Here is a 25,245-nt window from a genome sequence, read left to right on the forward strand (position 1 = left end):
CAAGCTAATCAGGGTTGGACATAGTCCATGTCCCACATGGGGCTCCCAGTCTTTGTCCCCAGTTTTATAGATAAGGTAATTTAGGCTCAGAGAATTTAAATGACTTACCGAAGGTCATGCAGCAGTCGTTAGTCCCTCTGGATTCCCAGGCCCATGCCTTTTCCACTAGGCCATGATGCTTCTCTCATCCTCAACCTCTTCTTCAGGCCCTTCCATCCGCTGGAAGATCTTCCCCCTTCCCTTCCAGCAGACCACGGTTTCCTTCATCTCCAAAGCCTTCTGAAATCACATCTTCTTCCTGAGGAATTCCCGAATGCATCGCTTTATCTTTCACCCTACTTTCCCCACAACCAACTCCCACTTCGTTACTTCCATATTACGTAAGCACTTGGGTACTCACTTCTTTATACTCTGTTTCTTCTCCCTAGCTTTAATTTTAGCGTCCGGGCCTGTAGCCACACTGTAAGCTCCACGAGAGCAGAGCTCATGTCTATTAGTTCTCTTGTACTATCCCGTGCGTTTAGCACAGCAGGTACTCAATGAATACCATTGATTGACTGGTTAATTGGGTAGATCTGGTTAGTGTTGAGGAGGGTGGACCTACAAGATTTGGCAGTTGAATAGATGGGAGAGCTGATCACCAAGCGTGCAAGCTTCTGGGACAAGAAGGAGTGTGGTGCTGTACGTAACAATAATAATAATAATAAAGGCATTTATTAAGCACTTACTCTAAGCAAAGCACTGCTCTAAGCGCTGGGGAGGTTACAAGGAGATCAGGTTGTCCCACGGGGGGCTCACAGTCTTCATCCCCATTTTACAGAGGAGGGACCTGAGGCACAGCGTAGTTAAGTGACTGGCCCAAAGTCACACAGCTGACAATTGGCAGAGTCGGGATTCAAACCCATGACCTCTGACTCCAAAGCCCGGGCTATTTCCACTGAGCCACGCTGCTTCTCAGCAATAAGAAAGTTAGGAAAAGCAGTGAGTTAAGGAGGGAAGATGAGAAGTTCAGCATTTTTTTATATGTAAATTATATTATACAGTTATACAATACATTATACAGTTTATATATAAAATGCTGGATTTCTCATAAACATGCATGTATATATATATGTATATATAATTTAAGTGCTTACTAGCTGTTGCTATATACAGTATGTTGTATTGAGCTTATTATTTGCACGGAAGAACAGTAATGAACTCTACGGTAAACCTGTCAAAGTCACGACCTGTAGGGCACATATGATTTCCTGTGAGGTTGTCTTTAGCCCACAGGCAGCTTTGAAGGAAACTACCCTGTCAGCGTGGCTCAGTGGAAAGAGCCCGGGCTTTGGAGTCAGAGGTCATGGGTTCTAATCCCGGCTCCGCCACTTGTCAGCTGGGTGACCATGGGTAAGTCACTTCACTTCTCTGGGCCTCAGTTCCCTCAACTGGCAAATGGGGATGAAGACTGTGAGCCCCCCGTGGGACCACCTCATCACCTCGTAACCTCCCCAGCTCTTAGAACAGTGCTTTGCACATAGTAAGCACTTAATGAATGCCATTATTATTATTATTATTATTATTATTATTATACCCTGCGTACCGTGGACCTGTGCTGGAAATCATGGAGGGCAGCAGCCCCATACTGTCTGGATCAAAGAGCCAGACTGCGTAGAACTGGCAAGGGAGGGTCTCTTTCTTTTATTTTTGTGCCGTTATTGCTGCTTAGTACTACGGTGCTTTGCACAAAGTAAGCGCCCAATAAATATGATTGAGTGATTGAAGGCGGCAAGTTTTTTTAGGGGAGTGTGAGGTGAGAGAAGAGGGAGGAGAGAAAGGGGGAATTGGAAGGGGTAGGTGTCTTTTATTTGATGTCGATTAAGCATCTACTATGTGGCAAATACTGGACTAAGTGCTGGGAAAGCGATAAGGTAGTTGGGTGGGACACAACCCGTGTTCCACAGAGTTTCACAGTTTAAGTAGGAGGGAGTAGGATTGATGCCCCGATTTACATTCATTCATTCATTCATTCAATCGTATTTATTGAGCGCTCACTGTGTGCAGAGCACTGTACTAAGCGCTTGGGAAGTACAAGTTGGCAACATCTAGAGACGGTCCCTACCCAACAGTGGGCTCACAGTCTGGAAGGGGGAGACAGGCAGCAAAACAAAACATCTTAACAAAATAAAATGAATAGAATAAATATGTACAAATGAAATCAAACAAATTTGCTCCGCACACAGTAAGCGCCCAATACATACGATTGAATGAATGAATTTATTGAGTGCTTACTGTGTGCAGAGCACTGGACTAAGCGCTTGGGAAGTCCAAGTTGGCAACATAGAGAGGTAGGAATGAATGAATGAGACTTTACAGATGAGGAGACTTAGGCATAGTGACTTGCCCAAGGTCACACCGCAGGCAAGTGGCAGAGCTGAGATTAGAACCCAGGTTCTCTAACTCCCAGGCCTGTATCCTCTCCAGTAGTTAACACGGTTTATTTGCATCTTTCGAACTTTGTGTCTCTGTCTTTATTTCTTCCTCCGTCTCATCGACCTTTCTCATTCGTCCCATTTTTTTTTGACTCCTTTCCTTTCTACCGTCCCCCTCCTTTTCTTTGAACTCTAGACTATAAGCTTATTGTGGGCAGGCAACGTATCTGCTACTGTGTCGAACACTGTACTCTCCTGAGCGCTTAGTACAGTGCTGTGCACGTGGTAAGTTCTCAGTAAACGCCGTCCCCCTCGGCAGGGAAATCTCATCCAGTGTGACAGCAAAGTAATCAAGATAGTTGTACTTACTCATTTTAGCTCCATTTGTTCTGATCATCATCATCATCATCATCAATCGTATTTATTGAGCGCTTACTATGTGCAGAGCACTGTACTAAGCGCTTGGGAAGTACAAATTGGCAACATATAGAGGCAGTCCCTACCCAACAGTGGGCTCACAGTCTTAAAGGGGGAGACAGAGAACAAAACCAAACATACTAACAAAATAAAAGAAATAAATAAAATAAATAAAATAAATAAATAAATAAAATAAAATAAATAAAATAAATGACCTAAATAAATAAATAAATAAATAAATAAAAATAAAATAAAAAATAAATAAAATAAAACAAAATAAAATAAATATATTATATATATTTATATATATATATTTATAATAGATATTTATATATTTACAATATATTATAAATAAAATATATTATGAATAAATATAATATAAATGATAATAAATAATATTCTGATCAATAGTAATGCCATCAGTTATGTTTATTGAAGACTTATTCTGTGCAGGGCACTGTACTAAGTGCTTGGGAGCGGTCAGCCCAATAATATAACAGACATATTCCCAGCCCACAATGAGCTTACAGTCTAGAGGGGGAGGCAGACATTAACATAAATTAATTACAGATATGTACATACGTGCTGTGGGGGGCGGCGAATAAAGGCCCACTGTTGGGTAGGGACTGTCTCTATATGTTGCCAACTTGGACTTCCAAAGTGCTTAGTACAGTGCTCTGCACACAGTAAGTGCTCAATAAATACGATTGAATGATTGATAAAGGGAGCAAGTCAGGGCAACGCAGAAGGGAGTGGGAAAAGAGGAAATGAGGGCATAGATAGGGAAGGCCTCTCAGAGGAGACATGCCTTCAAGTAAGGCTTTGGAAGTGGGGAAGAGTAATTGTATTTATCAGTAATATCAAGCTCCTAACAAATGGCACCTGCCTTTGAAATCCAAACTACAAAGATACAGTAATCATAATAATTACGGTATTTGTTAAGCGCTTGCTATAAGCCAGGCACTGTACTAAGCGCTAAGATAGATACCTGCAAGGGAAGCAGCGTGGCTCAGTGGAAAGAGCCCGGGCTTTGGAGTCAGAGGTCATGGGTTTGAATCCCGGCTCCACCGCATGTCTGCTGTGTGACCTTGGGCAAGTCACTTCACTTCTCTGGGCCTCATCTGTAAAATGGGGGTGAAGACTGTAAGCCCCGTGTGGGACCATTTGATTACCTTGTATCTACCCCAGCGCTTAGAACAGTGCTTGGCACATAGTAAGCGCTTAACAAATACCAACATTATTATTATTATGCAAATCAGGTTGGACACGGTCCCTGTCCCATGAGGGCCTCACAGTCAATCAATCAATCGTATTTATTGAGCGCTTATTGTGTGCAGAGCACAGTACTAAGTGCTTGGGAAGTACAAGTTGGCAACATCGAGAGATGGTCCCTACCCAACAGTGGGCTCACAGTCTAGAAGGGGGAGACAGAGAACAAAACAAAACATATTAACAAAATAAAATAAATAGAATAAATATGTACAAATAAAATAGAGTCTGGATCCCAATTTTACAGATGAGGTAACTGAGGCAAGGAGAAGATAAGTGACTTAATAATAATAATGGCATTTATTAAGCACTTACTATGTGCAAAGCACTGTTCTAAGCGCTGGGGACGTTACAAGGTGATCAGGTTGTCCCACGGGGGGCTCACAGTCTTAAGCCCCATTTTCCAGATGAGGTAACTGAGGCCCAGCAAGTGACTTGCCCAAAGTCACACAGCTGATGATTGGCAGAGCTGGGATTTGAACCCATGACCTCCGACTCCAAAGCCCGGGCTCTTCCCCCTGAGCCACGCAAAGCCACACGGCAGACAAATGGAGGCGGGATTGGAAACCATGACCTTCCCACTTCCAGGCGTGTGCTCTGTTCATTAGAGCACGCTGCAGTAGTCTGTCCGTATTCCCAAGGTATTTGTTGGAAAGACCCCTGTGAACGTGGCGAAACCACAAATAACACTTGCTCCTGGCGGCACCCTCCTACCCTCTCTCCCTCCCCATCATCATCATCATCAATCGTATTTATTGAGCGCTTACTGTGTGCAGAGCACTGTACTAAGCGCTTGGGAAGCACAAATTAGCAACATATAGAGACGGTCCCTACCCAACAGTGGGCTCACAGTCTAAAAGGGGGAGACAGAGAACAAAACCAAACATACTAACAAAATAAAATAAATAGAATAGGTATGTACAAGTAAAATAGAGTAATAAATATGTACAAACATATATACAGGTGCTGTGGGGAAGGGAAGGAGGTAAGATGGGGGGATGGAGAGGGGGACGAGGGCAAGAGGAAGGAAGGGACTCAGTCTGGGAAGGCCTCCTGGAGGAGGTGAGCTCTCAGTAGGGCCAAGAGCCCTACTAACCCCACCGAGAGCGTTAAAAGGTTTATCCTGCAACTGCAACTCTGGCCCATCTGGGCTTCGCGGCTGGGGAGTCTCCGAGGTGCTTTATTACTCTATTTATTTATTTATTTTACTTGTACATATCTATTCTATTTATTTAATTTTGTTAGTATGTTTGGTTTTGTTCTCTGTCTCCCCCTTTTAGACTGTGAGCCCACTGTTGGGTAGGGACTGTCTCTATATGTTGCCAACTTGTACTTCCGAAGCGCTTAGTACAGTGCTCTGCACGTAGTAAGCACTCAATAAATACGATTGATGATGACTGTCTCTATATGGGAAGCAGCGTGGCTCAGTGGAAAGAGTCCGGGCTTAGGAGTCCAAGGTCATGGGTTCGAATCCCGGCTCCTCCAGTTGTCAGCTGTGTGACCTTGGGCAAGTCACTTAACTTCTCCTAGCCTCGGTTATCATTGTGAGCCCCACGTGGGACAACCTGAGCACCTTGTATCCCCCCCAGCGCTTAGAACAGTGCTTTGCACATCGTAAGCGCTTAACAAATGCCATCATCATCATCATGTTGCCAACTTGTACTTCCCAAGCGCTTAGTACAGGGCTCTGCACACAGTAAGCGCTCAATAAATACGATTGATGATGACGATGACCGGCCAGGGACTAAAAGAGCAGAACCAGAAGTCACGGGAAGCGAGCGTGGGTCCGGCCAACCACAAAATAGGCAAAGGAAGCCACAACCAAAGCTTCAACCACTGTCAAAGGCTTATCGTATTCCATATGTAGGATTTAGTGTGACGTTCCTGGTCTGAGCGAGCCACTTCAGGCCGTTTTGCCAACGCAGCTTTTAAACTAATTACCTGTAGATCGAAATGGCCGAGTTGGTGATTTTTTAATTCACCGCTGGGTTAACGGGACAGGCCCCGGAAGGTCCGTTGTTAGTTCTTCCACGCAGGCATTGTTATTCCAGGACGTTGATCCCTTACTGCCGAGGAAATTGCAGGATCCAAACTCTCATTTCCTGCAGATGGAATCTACGGTCAGTGCTGCGATATACCCCTTGGATTGCATCACAGAGTTGAATTTTCAACGTGGCGAAGGGGCTGTGGCAAAATGATCCCGTTAGATTTTAAGTTCCATTAAGTCAGAGGCCATCTTCCTTATTCGATGATATAGCTCATTTGACTCTTATCCAGGATGCAGTTGGTGTAAATGCTGCTGATTGCCACTCAGGAAAACATTGTTTCTATCTTATTTTCAGTTACACATACCATGCCGCAGCAGACGCTGTTTAAACATTTTGAACATTTTATTTTAATAGGCAGTCAGCTCTCTTTTAACTAACTGTTTCGTCTAGCCTTTGAAGGCTGAGCCTTTGAAACCAGGAAATATAGTTTGTACTGAGAGTAATGAAATTCATCATCATCTTTATGTATTTATTTAGTGTCCTGCAGATAAATTGTGTGATACAGTATGGTTTTAAGAAATGGATAGGGAATGGTGTTTAGCAATTTAGTTGATATCCAGTATCACTATTAACTTCAAAAATAATTTTCTGAGGTCTTTTTTTCTGAGAAGGTGAGTTAAGTTTCCCCCGTCACCACTCCCAACCCAAAAGTCAAAATCAGATCAGAAAGAATAATGGTTTAATGTGTCGTTTTGGGGAATAGCTGAAGGCCGTCTTTGAGGAGTTAATTTAGGAAATAACATAGGTAGCATTCCTGGCTTACCGAAAGGATTATTGTGCCAGTATATCGTGTCTTTAACGTGGCAATCTTAAATTTCAGAAGAACAATGTATAGTAGTTGTTGCCCTCCTCAAGATATCCTAACAGATGAGAACGTGCCTAATCTAACATCCTTTCTTTTCCCTCTGTATCCTCATCTTGCACCTTATCCCCCATTTTGGGCCCTCCGTCCAGAGTTTCATCCAAACTCCTTTCAACCTATGGATATTTCAGGCTGGGTAGCATCCTGCAAATACACATTCCATGCTTCCCACCCCTTATGTGATTCCCTTTTGAAAACGAAGAGAGGAAAAAGACATTAAAAATGGCATTAAAGCTTCCATATCTGCTCCTTTATCTTGTGGAATTTCTTGAACTACTCTGTGTTCACTCTGTCCACCCCCTTCACACTTTTTTTTTAAATCTTCAAGCTTGTTCTCTGTCAGCTTTCATCTTTCCAAACTCAAGAGTTCTTAAATATTTCAGTCTGTGCTAATGCGGGCACCCTCGCATCCCCCTCCATCTTCTGGGTTACTCTTCTCTCACACTTTCTCAGCTATGTTATAGCCCTCCTTTGATGAGGTATCCAAACTGTTTCAAGTGTATGGATACACCATCGTTTTATGTAGTGACAAAACTATGCCTTGCTCCATTTTCCTGGTCTTTTTTTTTTTGAGGTGCCATTATTGCTGCTTTTGGTGTCCTCTTCCTTTTAAACTAATGATTCAAACTTGTGATGTTACCTATGAAAGTAAAAATATGCAGATTCATAAGCAAGTGGCATGTATAAAAATATTTTTGAAATAGAAAAAAACGAAGGCTGCACATCATTTGCTAGCAGCTCATTGCTTTCCTCGGGAATTGCTTATCTCCATTATTATGTTTTTGTGGGTTTTTTTTCAGTTTCTAATAAAGCTGAATAATAAGTAGAAATTCAAAGCCCTGGGTTTGCACAGTTGTTGAAAAACTCAATCACTTAAATATTGTTAAGTTTAGAATGAGAGTGTCATATTCTCATGGCTTTTCTTTTCTGTCTACAATTCTCTGTACGGTTCAGACTATTCAGTACTCACCATTTTTGGAATAGTATAACTCGTAAGAAAGAAATCTGTCTTTCTGCCAGGAGCTTCCATTCTCTTGTTCACCTCAGTAGTACTACAAAGTGTAAAGTCAGAAATTCCATTTGGTGATTAGTCTCTTATTTATTCCACTTACTTGGATGTAAAAATTAAGAAAACGGATCACTATTGTTCATTTTGCTTCCCCTTTAGGAAATTTTGGAAACTGCTAGAATTTAAACACCGGAAATATAAAACTAGCGTAAGAGTCTTGCCACAGGTAAGATAGGTGACAGATCAGTGGGAGAGGTGGCAGTATAGGAAGATCCAAGTCTGGAGAACTGATCCCTTCACTGTATGGGATTTCCTGGTTATCAGCCAGCATCCTTGTTATCAATCATTTATAATTATGTATAATTGGTATTTATTGAGCACTTACACAGGCAGAGTACTGTACTAAGTGCGTGGGAAAGTACAATAGAGTTGATAGACATGATCCCTGCCCACAAGGAGCTTATAATCTACAGGGGGAGACAAACATTAAAATAAATTATAGGTTGGGGAAACAGTATTGTGCTGTGAGGCTGGTGTGAGGCATCACAGGGATTCACAGCCAAGTGCATAGATGAAACAGTGGGCAGGAAGGATGGGGAAATGAGGGCTTATTTAGGGAAGGCTTCTGGGAGATGTGATTTTAGGAGGGTTTCAAAGTTGGGGTAAGTAGTGAACTGCCAGATTTGCAGAGAAGTTCAGTCAGTCATTTTTATTGAGCACTTATGTGAGCAGAGCGTCATATCAAGTCCTTGGGAAAGTACAATATAACTATATCACAGACGTATTCCTTGTCCAAAACAAGCTCACAGGCCAGCTAGGGGAGGGAGATTCAGGCCCGAGAGAGGACACGGGCAAGGAGTCGGCAGTGGGATACACAGGATTGAGGTACAGAGAGTGAAGTGGGCTAATTGGGTTATAGCAGGAGATCATAGAGGAGGTGGCTGATTGAGTGTCTGAAGACAATGGCAAATCAATTAATCAATCATTGGTATTTATTGAGCCCTTATGGTGTGTAGAACACTGTACTGTGCGCTTGGGGGGAGAGCAAAATTTCACAGAGTTGGTAGACATTTTCCATGCCCTCAAGGAGCTTATGGTCTAGAGAGGGAGACAGACATCAAAATACATTGCAGATATCATCATCAATCGTATTTATTGAGCGCTTACTATGTGCAGAGCACTTACTAAGCGCTTGGGAAGTACAAATTGGCAACATATAGAGACAGTCCCTACCCAACAGTGGGTTCACAGTCTAAAAGGTATGTGCATTAATGCTATGGGTCAGAGGGTGGGTTGAATATCAATATCAAGGGTCCAAATCCAAGGGCAGAGGTGACGGAGGGAGAGAGTAGGTGAAATGAGGACTTGCTCGGGGTTAGGCCTCTTGGAGGAGATGTGATTTTAATACGGCTTTGAAGGAGGGGAGAGTGATGGTCTTTCAGAGGGGAGGGAGTTCAAGACCAGAGGCAGAACATGGGCGAGGGATAGGCGGCGAGAAAGATGAGATCAGGGTACAGTGAGTAGGTTGGTGTTAGAGGAAAAAAGTGAGTGCGTTGTGGTAGGATATCAACGTGGTAGGATAGGAGGGGGCGAGGTTATTGAGCACCTTACACCGGTGGTTAGGAGTTTCTGTTTGTTGAGGCAGTGGAGGTTCTTGAGGAGTGGGGAGATGTAGATTGAACATTTTTTTAGAAAAATGATCCAGATAACAAGGGAAGTAAGAACTGGAATGGGGAGGGGTAAGAGGCCGGGAGGATAATAATAATAATGATGATGGTATTTGTTAAGCGCTTACTGTGTGCCAAACACTGCTGTAAGCGCTGAAGTGCTTGAATCAGCATAATAGCAGTTGGGATGGCGAGGTAAGGGTGGATTTTAGCAATGTTGTGAATGTACAACCAACAGGATTTGGTGACAGATGGAATATGTGGGTTGAATGAGAGAGATGAATTGAGGACAACGCTGTGGTTACAAGCTTGTGATACAGGAGGATGGTGGTGCTGCCACTTATCTGCTAAGTGACCCTCGACAAGTAACTTCTCTGTGCCTCAGTTACCTCATCTGCAAAATGGAGATTGAGACTTTGGGCCCTGTGTGGGGCAAAGACTGAGTCCAACCTATTTGTCTTCTATCTTCTCCAGTGCTTCTTACAGTGGCTGGCCCATGGTAAGCACTCAACAAATACCATAAAAAAGTAATCCATGGTATTTATTGAGCACTTACCATGTGCAGAGCACTATACTGGTATACCATACTATATATATAGTACATAGTATAGTGTATAGCATACTATAGTATATTCATAATATACTATAGTATACTATACTAGTATACTATACTATATATATAGTACATAGTATAGTGTATAATATACTATAGTATATTCATAATATACTATAGTATGTAGTATATACTATACTATACTAGTATACTATACTACATACTATAGTATATTCATAATATACTATAGTATACTATACTAGTATACTATACTATATATATAGTACATAGTATAGTGTATAGTATACTGTAGTATATTCATAATATACTATAGTATGTAGTATATACTATACTATACAAGTAGATTATACTACACTATACACAGAGTGCTTGGGATAGTACAGTACAACAGAGTAGGTAGACATGCTCCCTGACCACAGTGGGTTTGCAGTCTAGAGGGGAAGGCAGGCATTAATATAAATAATTTACAAATAATGTACAAAAACGATGTGGGGTTGAGCTTGGGGTGCCTACCAAGTGCTTAAAAGGTAAAGATCTAAGTGCATAAAAGACACAGAAGGGAGAGTCAGGGGAAAAGGGGTTAAACTGGGGAAGGCCTCTTGGACCTTAATATGTGACCTTAATATGGCTTTGAAGGTGGGGAGAATGGTGGCTTGGTATGTGGAGATATAGATAGATGGGAGGGTTGGGGGGTGTGGAGAGAGAGAATAGATTAGATAAGAAGGAGGGAGGGAGGGAGCGAGTTCCAGGCCAGAAGGAGGATGTGGGCAAGGACTCGGCAGCAAGATAGATGAGTTTGGGGCATAATGAGCAGGTTGGCACTAGAGGAGTGATGTCTTTCAAACTGAGCTGTAGTAGGAGATTGGTGAGGTAGGAGGGCGCAAGCTGATTGAGTGCTTTAAAGGTGATGGTAAGGAGTTTCCGTTTGTCGGGCGGTTGGGCAACCACTGGTCTACAGTGATGGGAAAAAAGGAGAGGATTGGGGTAAGGATTGGAAGATGAGGCGTTCTGTTTTTGGACAAGTTAAGTTGGTGGTGTTAGCGGAACATCCGGTTTGAGAGGTCCTGAAGGCAGGAGGAAATGTGAGACTGCAGAGAAGGAGAGAGATCGGGGCTTGAGATGAAGATTTGGGAATCATCCGTATAGAGGTGGCAGTTGAAGGCTTGGAAGGGAGTGAGTTCTCCAAGAGAGTGGGTGAAGGTACAGAATACCAGAAATGAGCCTTGAGGGACTCCCAGAGTTAGGAGGTGGGAGGCAGAGGAGGAACCTGCCAAAGAGACTGAGAATGAGTGGCCAGAGAACCAGGAGAGGACAGTGTCAGTGAAGCCGAGGTTAGAGCATGTTTCTAGGAGAAAGGGGTGATCCACACTGTCGAAGGAGGATTATGATGGAGAAGAGGTCATTGAATTTGGCAAGAAGATCATTGGTGACCTTTGAGAAGGCAGTTTCAGAGGAGTGAGGGGGTGGAGGCCAGAGCAGAGAGTGTACAACGCACAGGGACTGTGTCTAACCTAAGGTGTTTGGCTCACAGTACGTGTTTCTACAATGCAATAGAGTTGGTGTACGTGTTTCTACAATGCAGTAGAGTTGGTAGACAGGTTCCCTGCTCACAATAACAGTAATAACAGTAATGGTATTTGTTAAGCGCTTACCATGTGCCAAGGACTGTACTAAGCGCTGGGGAGTTTGCAGTCTACGGGCATTAAACTAGATTACAAATGTGTACACATGTGCTGTGGGGCTGAGAGTGGGGTGAATATCAAATGCTTAAAGGGTACATATCTGTGTGCTTAGGTGACCCAGAAGGGAGAGGGAGTAGGGGAAAAATGAGAGCTTAAGTCGAGGAAGGCCTCTTGGAGGAGATGTGATATTAATAGCGCTTCCATTGTGGACAGAGTGATGGTCTGGAATATGTGAAGGGGTGGGAGTACCATGAGAAGCAGCATGGCTCAGTGGAAGGAGCCCAGGCTCTGGAATCAGAGGTCATGGGTTCAAATTCCGGCTCCACCAGTTGTCAGCTGTGTGACTTTGGGCAAGTCACTTAACTTCTCTGTGCCTCAGTTACCTCATCTGTAAAATGGGGATTAAGATTGTGAGCCCCACGTGGGACAACCTGATCACCTTGTATCCCCCCAGTGCTTAGAACAGTGCTTTGCACATAGTAAGCGCTTAACAAATACCATTATTAGTATTACCAGGCCGGAAAGGAGGAGGTGGGTGAGTTGTTGGCCTTGAGATTGACAAGATCAGTTATAGTGAGTATGTTGATATTGGAGGAACTATGCATTCAGGCCAAATTGTAGAAGGAAATCAGTGAGGCAAGGTAGTAGGGGGTGAGCTGATATAGTGCTTTAAAGGCATTGGGAAGGAGTTTTCATTTGATGCAGAGATGGGCAGGCAACCCCTGGGGATTCCTGAGAGGGTTGACATAGACTGACTTTTTTTTTTTGTTTTTTAGAAAAAACAATCTGGGCAGGAGAGTGAAGTGCGGACTGAAGTGGGGAGAGACAGGATGATGATGATGATGTTGGTATTTGTTAAGCACTTACTACGTGCAAAGCACTGTTCTAAGCGCTGAGGAGGATACAAGGTGGTCAGGTTGTCCCAAGTGGGGCACACGGTTTTAATCCCCATTTTACAGATGAGGTAACTGAGGCCCAGAGAAGTTAAGTGACTTGCCCAAAGTCTCACAGCTGACAAGCGGCGGAGCCGGGATTAGAACCCGTGAACTCTGACTCTCAAGCCCGTGCTCTTTCCACTGAGCCCCGCTGCTTCCCATGAGAAACCATCGTTTTCTAAGATGGGGAGAATTGAAGAGTTCTGAAACCAACTGTGCGTTTTTGGTTGATGCAGGATGAAGTTAGAAAGCCAATAAATAGTTTTGAGGAAAGACAGCGGTCGAGTGACACTTCAAGAGGCTAATTAATCTATTCAGCAGTGGATCAGTGGCATTGCTGTGTACGGAGCACTGTACTAAGCGCTTGGAAGGGTACAAGACATGAGTTGGTAGACATGATTCCTGCCCGCAATGCACTTACAATCCCCTCTAGATTTTGAGTTCATTATGGGCAGGAAATGTGTCAGTTTAAAGTTACATTGCACTCTCCCAAGCACTCGGTACAGGCAGGGAGGTCTCAAGGAGGCTGATTCCGCGTAGTCTTTATGATAATTTGTACTTCCCAAGCGCTTAGTACAGTGCTGTGCGCATAGTAAGCGCTCAATAAATACGATTGATGATGATGATGATGATAATTGTTTGCATTATCGTAAGTAGCATATGGATGGAGTAGAAAGGGTGGGTATTAGCATGTTGTGAAGGTATTACTGACCAATTATTATTGGTCAATTATTACTGTCCAATTATTATTGGAGAAGCAGCGTGGCTCAGTGGAAAAGATCATGGGCTTTGGAGTCAGAGGTCATGAGTTCAAATCCCGGCTCTGCCACTTGTCAGCTGTGTGACTTTGGGCAAGTCACTTCACTTCTCTGGGCCTCAGTTCCCTCATCTGTAAAATGGGGATGATCATGATCATGATGATCAATCGTATTTATGAGTGCTTACTATGTGCAGAGCACTGTCCTAAGCGCTTGGGAAGTACAAATTGGCAACATATAGAGACAGTCCCTACCCAACAGTGGGCTCACAGTCTAAAAGGATGAAGACTGTGAGCCCCATGTGGGACAACCTCATGACCTTGTACCCCCCCAGCGCTTAGAACAGTGCTTTGCACATAGTAAGTGCTTAATAAATGCCATCATTATTATTATTATTATTATTACTGACAGGATTTGGTTGCAGATTGAATGTATGGGTTGATGAGAATTGAATCGAACATCATAGACTGTGAGCCCGCTGTTGGGTAGGGACCGTCTCTATATGTTGCCAACTTGTACTTCCCAAGCGCTTAGTACAGTGCCCTGCACACAGTAAGCGCTCCATAAGTACGACTGAATGAATGAATGAGTGCCAAGATTACGGGCTTGTGAGACAGGTAGGGTAATGATGTTGTCTACAGGGGAGGGCAGGGTTTTAGGCATCTGCAGTGTGCCAAGCACTGGACAAAGGCCTGAAGTAGATCAAACACAGTCCCTGCCCTAAATGGGGCTCACATGTAGGAGGGAGGTCAGGCATTTCATCACCATTTTACAGATGAGGAAACTGAGGCACAGAGTGAAGTCACTTGTCCAGTGTCACACAGCAGGGAAATAGTGGAGCCGGTATTAGAACCCAAGCTCCCCTGATTCCCAGGCTTATGTTCTTTCCACTCAGCCACTCTGCTTCTTGTTACTTTAATGTAATAAGTAGATGCACTTGTTTTTATATAACCTGTGATGGAATTATCTCAACTCTGTCTGTGCCAGGGGGATATGTAAACAGAGAGTAAGAGGTATTTTGTGGCACCTTGACATCAAAAATTACCACATTCAAAATACAGTTACTAAATGCTACCACTACTCTAAAGGACTTGAATATAAGCTTTCGTGGCAAAAATTATTTTGGAAAATCAAACCCTGCCAACCAGTAATTAATTGTAACAACAAATATTGGTTGTAGTATTAAAATGTAAATGTGCTCTTTGCCCAAATGATAAAATATGCAGTATTTTGATCAAAAGGAATTCATTTTAAGTTTACTGGCTGATCCCTTTCCCGCGAGTCACATTTAAACAATATTACAATGCAGGTCAAGGAAGGAATAGACTGTGACTGTGAGCCCACTGTTGGGTAGGGACTGTCTCTATATGTTGCCAACTTGTACTTCCCAAGCGCTTAGTACAGTGCTCTGCACACAGTAAGCGCTCAATAAATACGATTGATTGATTGAATAACATAGCCTTTCATCTGGAAAGCTTATTTTGAAAAAAATAATAAATTAATGGTTAGTTTTCAGGCCTGGGAATTTCAGTCTGTGTATTTACATTTCTTGTTTTATTAATTTTCCATATAATTTCATTTCAGTGGAATGAAATGAAACTATATGTACAGTAATCCTGAATATTGTAAGGTGCTTACAACACCGTACAACCTTATTTAGATGACTACTTTTCACCTTAAAAATTGCTCTTCACTGTTAAAGGAAAGTATTCCATAACCACCATTTATGCATCTTTACCATTCTTTTAAAATGCTGAATTATATTACCATCTCAGTGATCTGTGGGGATATCACAGCCAAATAAAAAGAAACGGGTCTTGTACAAAAGTTTTGGATTTTCTCCCAAGTATGATCTGCTGGTATGATCAAAGTTTAAGAAAACAGCAAAGACAGGTGGTAACTTTTATAGGAAGGAAGGGTAGTGGGAATGAGGTAAACAAAAATAGGTCACGAGGATAATGTTTTGTTCAGAGAAGAGACGTTTAGAAAGAAGTTCTGAAATAATTATAGTATTTATTAAGTCCTCTACTTGTGTCCAGGAACCATGCTAAACATGAAGTTCATAAAAATAAGTGGAACAAAATTTTCTGGCACACAGGATTCACAGTCTCAAAAGGAAAGAGAACCCATATTTTTTTTTTCCCCATTTTACAAATGAGGGAATGGAATCCCAGAGAAGTCAAATGACTTGTCCAAGGTAACACTGCTGGCACATGGCGGAGCCCGGACTCGAACTTGGGTCTCCTGACTCCATCCTGTGCTCTTTCCACTAAGCCCTGCTGCCTGTCAGTGCTATTGCTGAATGCTGTTTTTAGGTGCTAAATAGCGGGAATATCAATAAAACCCTAAATAGTGTGCTTGGTAGAATTGATTTCAGCATGAAAGAAGAGAAGAAGTGCTTCTATTTGGTAAGTCCATCCTTAAAATGCTACCGCTCAAGAATAGGAAGCATAAAATCGTTAACAGGATTTTTCTGTGTGTGAATATTTTACAGTAATAGAAGCAATGTTATCACCAGTACAAGTAATCGTTTTAGAAATTCAAAAATAATGTTTTAAACCTATTTGCAGTTTTGGAAGGATATTGTGGACGATAATGAAGTTCGTGACCTTATTTCTGACCGAAACAAACCTCCAGGTGAGCTACCTAGTATTAAATGATTGAATTAGGTTCGTTAAGCAAAATGAAACCAAATAATCAAAATGAGTATTTTCTGTTGCAGAAGGTACATCACAGGAATGGATTTGGGAATCTCTATTTCATCCACCTCGCAAGCTAGGCATTAATGATATTGAAGGACAGCGGGTACTTCAGATTGCAGTGATTTTGAGAAATCTTTCTTTTGAAGAGAGCAATGTTAAACTTTTGGCAGCTAATCGTACCTGTCTTCGTTTCCTGTTACTCTCTGCCCATAGTCATTTTATTTCTTTAAGGCAGTTGGGACTTGACACATTAGGAAATATTGCCGCAGAGGTAAGGAACTGTATAATTAAAATATTTAAATATCCTTTCTGTGTGGGAATACTTCCAAAGCTAAACTCATTTTTAGTTATCAAGTTTTTTTAACTCTTGCGGTACAGTTGTAATAAAGATCAGTGCTAAGCTGGTATGGAGTAGAAAATTGTGATTGTTTAGATATTCCTTACTTCAGAAGTGGGGGTGGGGGGGAGCAGAATTTGTCTTACACTTCCCATGGAAAGACTGTGACAAGCCCATTGTGGGCAGAGATTGTCCCTCTTTGTTGCCGAATTATACTTTCCAAGCGCTCAGTACAGTGCTCTGCACACAGTAAGCTCTCAATAAATATGATTGAATGAATGAATGGAAAGAATAAAGACGTATTAGTTCAAAATTACATAGAGATGATTGAAATAGCATTTACAGTTTAGTCAGGCAGTGGTCCATAACATTCAAGAAATTTTAAGTATTTTCTTTGTGAGATTAATAAATTCAGGTGCAATCCAACACGGAGCAAAGTCTAATTTGTGGTTTCCATTTTCTTTTTTAATTCAGCTTCTATTGGATCCTGTTGACTTCAAAACGACACATCTAATGTTTCATACTGTTACAAAATGCTTAATGTCAAGGGATAGGTTCTTAAAAATGAGGGGTAAGCTCTTAGTCAAATTTCTGGCTTTTCTTAAAAAGGTCTGTGTGAAGTATTCTCAAACCACGTTTTCACTTGTTTTGCAGGCATGGAAATTTTGGGAAATCTCTGCAAAGGAGAGGATAATGGTGTTCTAATTTGTGAATATGTGGATCAGGAATCATACAAAGAGATAATTTGTCATCTCACTCTACCTGATGTGCTGCTTGTAATCTCAACTCTTGAGGTGCTATATATGCTCACAGAAATGGGGGATGTGGCTTGCACAAAGATAGCGAAAGTCGACAAGAGCATAGGTGAGACAGCCAAAATCTACAAAGAAGAGGGTTTAAGGGTTTAAGAAGCTGATTTAACGTGGTGACAATTCAAGTTCGGAGTCTTTATTTTAAGGTGTAAAGGCCAGATTTTATAAGTATCCGGCATCGGATAAACCAGTGATTGTTGTGAAATTCTAGAACCACCCTCCTTTTTCACTTTTATAGATGAGATGGGATTATTCCATACAAATGGATACTGTAGTGATCACTTTTGAAAATGCATTTTCATTTTGAATGTTTTAGATATGCTAGTTTGCCTGGTTTCTATGGACATCCAGATGTTCGGACCCGAAGCACTTAGTGCAGTAAAACTCGTTGAACATCAAACCACCAACCACCAAGCTTTATCGGAAATCAGGCCACAGGCTGTGGAGCATGCCCAATCACCAGCCCATGGGGCAGCAGTCCCAGGTTAGTATTTGACTTATAACCATCTCGATATCATCGTTATCGTATAATGGGGAAGACTGTAGGCCAAGTGACAGGACATACAGGAATGAAAAGTTAGGTAAGAGATTTCAGTAAGATCCACGGATAAATAGGTATCAGGAACCAATCATTGAACAAACAGGAATCCTGGAAGTGGGTGGTAAGGTGACATGCCAGGAAAGGTGGGAGAATTAATCTGAGAAGGCCTCTTGGAGGAGATGGGCTCACAGGAGAGGAGGTTTGTGGTCTCTCTAAACTGAGGGCATCCCAAGCCTGGGTAAAGGCTTTAGGGAAAGCTGAAGGCTAGGATACAATGAGGGGGTTCATTTGGGAGGCACAGAGAGCACATGTTGCCTGGTTATTGGAGAAGAGAGATGGTAGGTACGATGGAGGACTTACAAGCAAGTGATCAGGACTCTTTGCCTGCTACAAGAAGGGTTGGGGAGTCTTGGGGAGGTTTTTGAGTAAGAAAGTGAGGCATGTGATTGTTTTGATAGAAAGACATGGGTTATTAGTGCAGGTAGGCAGCAAGGACCAGGTTGAAAGTTTCCCTGATCACCTGGATTTCCCAAAATGTTAGTAGAGATGAGGGAGGGTGAATGGGACTTATGCTTCAGGCAAATACATTTCTTTAGTTTTGATAGGTCAGAAACTTGCAACGTAGTGTCAGAATTCTGTATGGTAAAATGGGCTTCAGAGAATTAAAACCAAGCTTTTTGTTTTACTTAGGTAGCACAGTCCGTATTGTACTAAATGTGCTTTAGGTATGATGAACTTATTTCACCTGTTTTAGCCTCAGAGAGTGCAAAAACACCCCCCCCTCAGAGCTGCAGAGCTGGGGAACCACCAGCCTTTGTTTCTTTTCTGCCTTTCACAATGTCTGGGGGATCTCTCCCTGGAGTTTTTGGGTTGCTTCTAAGGTGGCCCAAAGTTCGACACCCCCTTGTGAATGGGAGAGATGGAGAAGGAAAATGTAATTGTGCCCCTTGGTTTTTTGATAGTCTGTTTTCCCCCATCAGGGAAGAACCAGGTTCAAAAAAAAATCTCATTAGTGTTCACGTTATCTGCCTGAGGAGGATGATGATAATTGTGGCATTTGTGAAGTGTGTAAATGTGCCAAGCACTCTGATCAGATACAAGATAATCAGGTCAGACACAGTGTCTGTCACACAGAGGGTTTACGATCTAGGGTTGCGGGGTGGGGAGGCTGGGGGAAAAGCATTAATTCCCGTATTACAGATGAGGAAACTGAGGAAGCAGAAAAGTTAAATGACTTGCCCAAGATCACAGAGTAGGCCAGTGGTGGAACCAGAATTAGAACCCAGGTCCTCTGACTCCCACCAAAGCCTTCCCTTTTTCCACCAGGCCACACTGCTTCTAATAGCCCTATTTCCATTTTGGGCACATAGGGAAAAATCAAGAAGTTGCTGGCTAGAGGTCCACAGAGAATAGTAGATAGAGCTGGCGGCAGAATCCAGGAGTCTTCCATTTAGGCACGGTCTGTTTGGATTTAAGAATTCCACTGTCTTCAAAGTATTTTTTTTTTTTGACTGTGAACCTGTATATGGCTCCCTGGAAAAACAGTTTTGCAACTTAGATAAGTTTTTATATTTTTCATTCAACATAATCATCAAATAACTACAGAGTTCCCCAGTGTCCATGATACTCTATTAGGTGCAAATATTTTCTGCCATTAATGGTACGCTTTGGTAAACACTACTTTGGTGAAGTTTTCCTTTCCACCTAAAAGATCAGCCCTCCCTTTTATTACATCCGTCAAATAGATATGTTATTGTGGGAAGCAGCGTGGCCTAGAGGATAGAGCATGGTCCTGGGAGTCCAAAGGACCTGAGTTCTAATCCTGGCTCTGCCACTTATCTGCTGGTTGTCCTTGGGCAAGTCACTTTACTTCTCTGTGCCTCAGTTCCCTCGTATGTAAAATGGGGATTAAGACTCAGAGCCCATGTTGGACAGGGACCAACCAGATTTGCCTGCATCCACCCCAGCGCTTAGTAAAGTACCTGGCACGTAATAAGTGCTTAACAAATACCACGATTATCATTATTATTATTCATTTATATGTGGCTTCTGAGACTATGGGGAATGAAGGTGGCCAACGTTTCACTTTTGTGGGCTAGGAGGAAAGGAAAGAGGGAAAGAATGAAGAAGGTCAAGGTACTTACTGTTGCTGCCGTGATTCTTCCTTGCCTTCACCGGGCTCTGAGATCCCGTCAGGGCAGCCTTCGGCCTGCCTTACTCCCTCCCAGCCTTCCCAGGAAGCCGGAAAATTCTCCAGGGATGGGATGGGGGTTAAAGTTTCCGACCGGCAGCCTGGTTGAAAGGTTGGGCCGACAAGTGGCCCAGAGCCCCATCCCCACGGACTTTGAAACCGGCACCGTGTCCTTCGGATTCTTACGCTCACCTCGTCCCCGGGAAACGCCAAGCCTATCCGGCACGTGAGGCAGGAGTGAGGTGAATGGGTGAGAAAAAGGCAAGCATTGGCACCTTCTGATTCCTTTCCTCCTTTCCCTCTTGGGAGGAGACAGGAGGTGGAGCCAATATCTCTGCTTCACTTCTGCTTTTTGGCTCCGTGAAGTAGACTAGGCTACCTAGGTCTGCCCGCTTTACCCAAAGGCTATGCGAAAGAACTCTATGTTTTGGCCCTCTTGGGGACCTTCAGGCCTGTGGAGTTGGTACTCACATTAGAAGATGATTTAGGAAATGCAGCTATTCATATAAGGTTGTAACCCCAAAATTCAGTAAATATTATTGATCGTTCTAAGCCTTTCGAAGGCTGATGTCGAAATGGGAGAGAAGAGGGATGCGCAAGGAAGTCAAGACCCCTAAGGCACCATAGAAATGGACGAAAGTATAGAAGATTGTACTGGCTTTGTTTTGGTCTAATTAGACACATGAGACCACGGAAATAGCTCAGAGGAAAGACAAAATAATTCTCTGTGAGTTGAAGTTATGTCTTCAAGGTAGTGTCTGTGATTAAACGTTGGCCAGAATTTTGATGTGAAGGAAAATGCCACTCCGTTATCATATTTAAAAATCAGGAGAGTACCCATGGATTCCACTTCTATACATGGGATGATTTCATTTTTACCTAAAATGTTGTCATTGTTTGGTTACTGAGCTGATCCAATGTAGAATACATGTCCTGCAGATCTATATTTAGTTCTAGGAAGATAGTAAGTATAATGATTATTTTACCCGGAAGCTGCTTGGATATCGTGCCAGTATTGTGTAATTGATAACTGATTTTCCCCTTGCCTCTTTCAGGAGACAGTATTTATATGCACAGACATACTCTTGCCTTAAAACATTAAAGAGCAGAGTATAAGAACCCTATGTACCAAGTGAAATCTTTTCTGTACATTAGGTAGAAAGTTTTTTTAATTTTTGTATTCATGTAGTGTTGAACTTTGTAGCACAGGTTTAGACTTTTTTAGTATTTAAACATTTTTCATGGGACTGTGAGCTGGAATTTGATTAAAAGGTACTTAATGTGCTAAGAAGATTCTGCAAGATGCATAAAGTTGTTTTCTCAACATTGCACATAGTAAAGGTATTATTTCCTATTGCCCATTGGTTCAATTTGTACTTTATTCATCATTCTGAATATGATTTTCCGTTCAATTATAATGTGTGATGATTTTGTTTTGGGAAAAATCATAATTCTAGTTTAAACCAACGTGTTTATTGTTGCTTTTTATTTAGCTTCCCGAACAGTTGTAGGGCAGCATGTTGCTCCGCCTCCAGGAATAGTGGAAATAGACAGTGAGAAGTTTGCCTGTCAGTGGTAAGTGGCAAAGTTCTATTAAGCTTCCTTTTTCAGAAGAAGAAACAAGGAAGGTACTGAATTTATCTGTCAGACCAGATGTTTTAGTCTATTGCTTGTTGTTAAGCAAACAGCAAGCCCAGCAGCACAAGGGTCAATCTATATATGTTCATGGTGTGGTCAGTACTATCAGTCCCCCTAGACAAACTACCGTTAGTGGCCCAATCTTCAAATGTCAAGGCCAGATGTGAATAAAGTTACACGTTTATGAAGAAAGAATAATGCAAAAACAGCTCGACACCAAAAGAAATTGGAAAGGAAAAATACCGGAATTTTTGCTCTTTGAAAATATCTCCAATTAGATGTGTTCCTTTTCCTAGAACATAATAAAGCTCTCACTTATTTCAAATTTAATTTTACCATAAAAATGATAGAACTAGAATGGCCATATGTGGACACTCTTTATCTTTTTATTCCTGTAACTAAATTTGAAGTGGGTTTTCCTAGAAAGGCTCTGTCCTTTTCCAAGGAAGCCTCAAGCAAACCCATGGAATTGAAATGAAGGATTTTGTTATTCTTTTTGTTTTCCTCTGCCTCCACAAAACCTGAACTTTTCATTCTGTTGAATATTGGACATTGACTATGAATTTTTCCATTTTCTAAATTATGACAAATAAGCTAATACAAAAAATGAATGTGAATTGGCAGTAAAATATCAGTGGTTTTTGTTGAGTGCCTGAATATGTACTAAGGACTTGGGGAAGTACAACAGAAACAAACACTTTCCCTGTACAAGAAGTTTAAAATCTAGTGGGGCCGACGGACATGTAGAATTATTTACAAATCATGTGAGCAGGAGGAAAAACTTGGATCAGATAGGTATGAGTGAATATTAAGACTTGAAAATGGTGATCATCCGCTTTGAATCAGCCAGGTGTAATGAACTGATGAATGAGTCTAAGGGAAATCGAGGTCATTCATTCATTCAGTTGTATTTATTGAGCGCTTACTGTGCAGAGCACTATACTAAGCGCTTGGGAAGTACAGGTGTTGTATCAGCCTTCACCAGGGAAGCCATATACACAACCAAAAATTCACCCTGGCAACACAAAGGTCGAAGCTGTGATTAAATTGTGTTGCCTAGGCAGCATGCTGACCAGTGGCACCATGGTAGACAAGAAAGTGGAAAATGGAAACAAGAGAGCCAGCACGTCAATTGGGAGATTGTCAAACAATATGATTGCAGCATATCAGATTTAAGACCAAACTAAAAACCTACAGAACTGTAGTGTTGTGCAGTCTTCTCTATGGATATGATATCTGGACTCCTCTGTAGGCACCATATCCAGCTCTTTGAGCAGTTCCATCAGCGACGTTTAGCAAGGATCAAATGTTAAGACAGGATGAAAGTCAAAGTTAGGGCAGCGGAAATAGACAGTGCTGCATCCCCTTCCTTCCTGTCCCCCTCTCCATCCCCCCCCATCTTACCTCCTTCCCTTCCCCACAGCACCTGTATATATGTATATATGTTTGTACATATTTATTACTGTATTTATTTATTTATTTATTTATCTTACTTGCACATATCTATTCTATTTATTTTATTTTGTTAGTATGTTTGGTTTTATTCTCTGTCTCCCCCTTCTAGACTGTGAGCCCGCTGTTGGGTAGGGTCTGTCTCTATATGTTACCGACTTGTACTTCCCAAGGGCTTAGTACAGTGCTCTGCACACAGTAGTCGCTCAATAAATACGATTGATTGATTGATTCCAGCAGAAGACTGGGCGTCAATTACTTGAGATAAGGACAGTGGGACATACTGCCGTCAACAAAAGACTCATTCTCTGGTAGCTAAAGCGTCTAAGGAGGTTGAAAGGCAAGGAGGCAAAAAAGAAAACAGAACCTAATGCTGCAAAATTTTGCCAACACAACAAGAGGTGGCCTTCTCGTGTGCACAGCGCGGCTAGGGCTGTGGATCCCCCATAGGCCTTTTTAGCCACATATGCACTCATAGGTGAACTTCCATCTGCTGTGCCTTTGAGAACAAAGGACATGTTGAATATACATGTGGGCATAAATTGCTGAAGATGGTTATAAATACAAAAGTGCTAGTGGTGGCTCTTGGGTTGATATTGTCGTCAAATGTTGGGACTTCATTGGGAGAGGCTTCTTGGAAGAGGAGGATTTTGAAGATGGGGAGACTGGTGGCCTAGTGGATTTTCGGGAGAAGGAGATCCATGACAGGAGCCAGAGGCCGGAGAGCAGTTAAAGGTGAGGGTGGGAGGAGTGAAGAGGGACAGTTACAGGGTAGTTGTTGAACCGAACCGACGCAAAAGAGGGAAAAACCTGGCATGGAGCCTTGAAACCAAGGGCAAAGAGTCTTTGTCTGATCCAAAAGGAGATGGGCATCTCTGAAGGGTTTTCAGGAGTGGAGACCGATGGGCCGAGCCATCTTTTAGGAAGGTGATCTGGGCAGTGACGAGAAGTGCATGGACTAAAGGGGAAAGGGCTGGAAGTTGTGAAACTAGGCCTCCTGATTTCTGCTGTATTCTAACCTTGACAGGACTGAAACTGGGAAGAGATGTTGATCAGGAAATGTTTTGAAGGAAGAATCGATAGAATTTAGCCAACGAGTGAATGTGAGACATGAATGACAGTGTGGAGGTGAATGACATGAAGGTTTGCAGGCTCCTGGAGTACGGAGGATAGTGGTATTATCTACAAAGATGGAAAGTCTGGATGGAAAGAGGGTTTAGGAGAGAATATGAGAAATTTTACTTTGAGATACAACGAATAAATCTAAGGAATATTGAGGCGATATATCAGCCTGCACCCGGGAAGTCATACACACAAACACAAATTTGTATTGGCAACACAGAGGTCAAAGCTATGGTCGAAATATGGAACCTAGGCAGCACCCTGACCAATGACACCGTGATAGAGAAGAAAGTCGAAAATGGTGCCACTGGGGCAAGCAAATGGAAGTGTCATGGGAGCAAAAGAAATAAACAAGAGTGGGAGCTGTCTGCCAGGAGGTGATTGCAGAAGGATGAGGTCCCTCTGAGTGAGTTTATGGCGAGGAGAGCAAGGAATCCCAGAAGACTTATACGGGTAGAAGATGAGCAGTGTAAGTGGAGCCAGAGAATGAAACTGAGAGGGAATGGTTCGGTGTAGAGCCGGTTAAGTACAACCGAGTAAAACCAAGATCTGACTGCATTCTTAGAACAGAATTGTCAACAGTATTACAGCAGCCGAGAGGCCAAGGAAGATTAGAACAGATTCAGTCCCATTGGATTCAGCTGTGAGGAGGTCATTGGCGACTGTAGAGAGTCTGGTCTCGGGAGAGGGAAAAAAAAGGGGTCAAAAATAGATTGTAGAGGGCGAGAAGCCACAAAGCAGCTGGGGTATAAACAAAACGAGATAGCTAGAAGGAGCAAAAGATGGCCAGGAATGACATTCCCAAATGTGTACAT

At 42.4% G+C, this 25,245-nt stretch overlaps 1 protein-coding gene across 1 annotated transcript in view; it reads left to right on the forward strand.

Annotated features, from left to right (window-relative positions):
• The window catches only part of ARID2 (AT-rich interaction domain 2), a 246,118-nt gene that overhangs the window by 159,984 nt on the left and 60,889 nt on the right, over positions 1–25,245 (forward strand). The window contains 6 exon segments of the mRNA XM_038761126.1: positions 16,206–16,272; positions 16,358–16,608; positions 17,149–17,245; positions 17,329–17,538; positions 17,803–17,970; positions 21,712–21,793. Of these exon segments, the coding sequence (XP_038617054.1) occupies positions 16,206–16,272; positions 16,358–16,608; positions 17,149–17,245; positions 17,329–17,538; positions 17,803–17,970; positions 21,712–21,793 (875 nt within the window).

Source organism: Tachyglossus aculeatus, chromosome 2 (genome assembly GCF_015852505.1).
Source record: "Tachyglossus aculeatus isolate mTacAcu1 chromosome 2, mTacAcu1.pri, whole genome shotgun sequence".
In the NCBI taxonomy this organism is placed as follows: domain Eukaryota; kingdom Metazoa; phylum Chordata; class Mammalia; order Monotremata; family Tachyglossidae; genus Tachyglossus; species Tachyglossus aculeatus.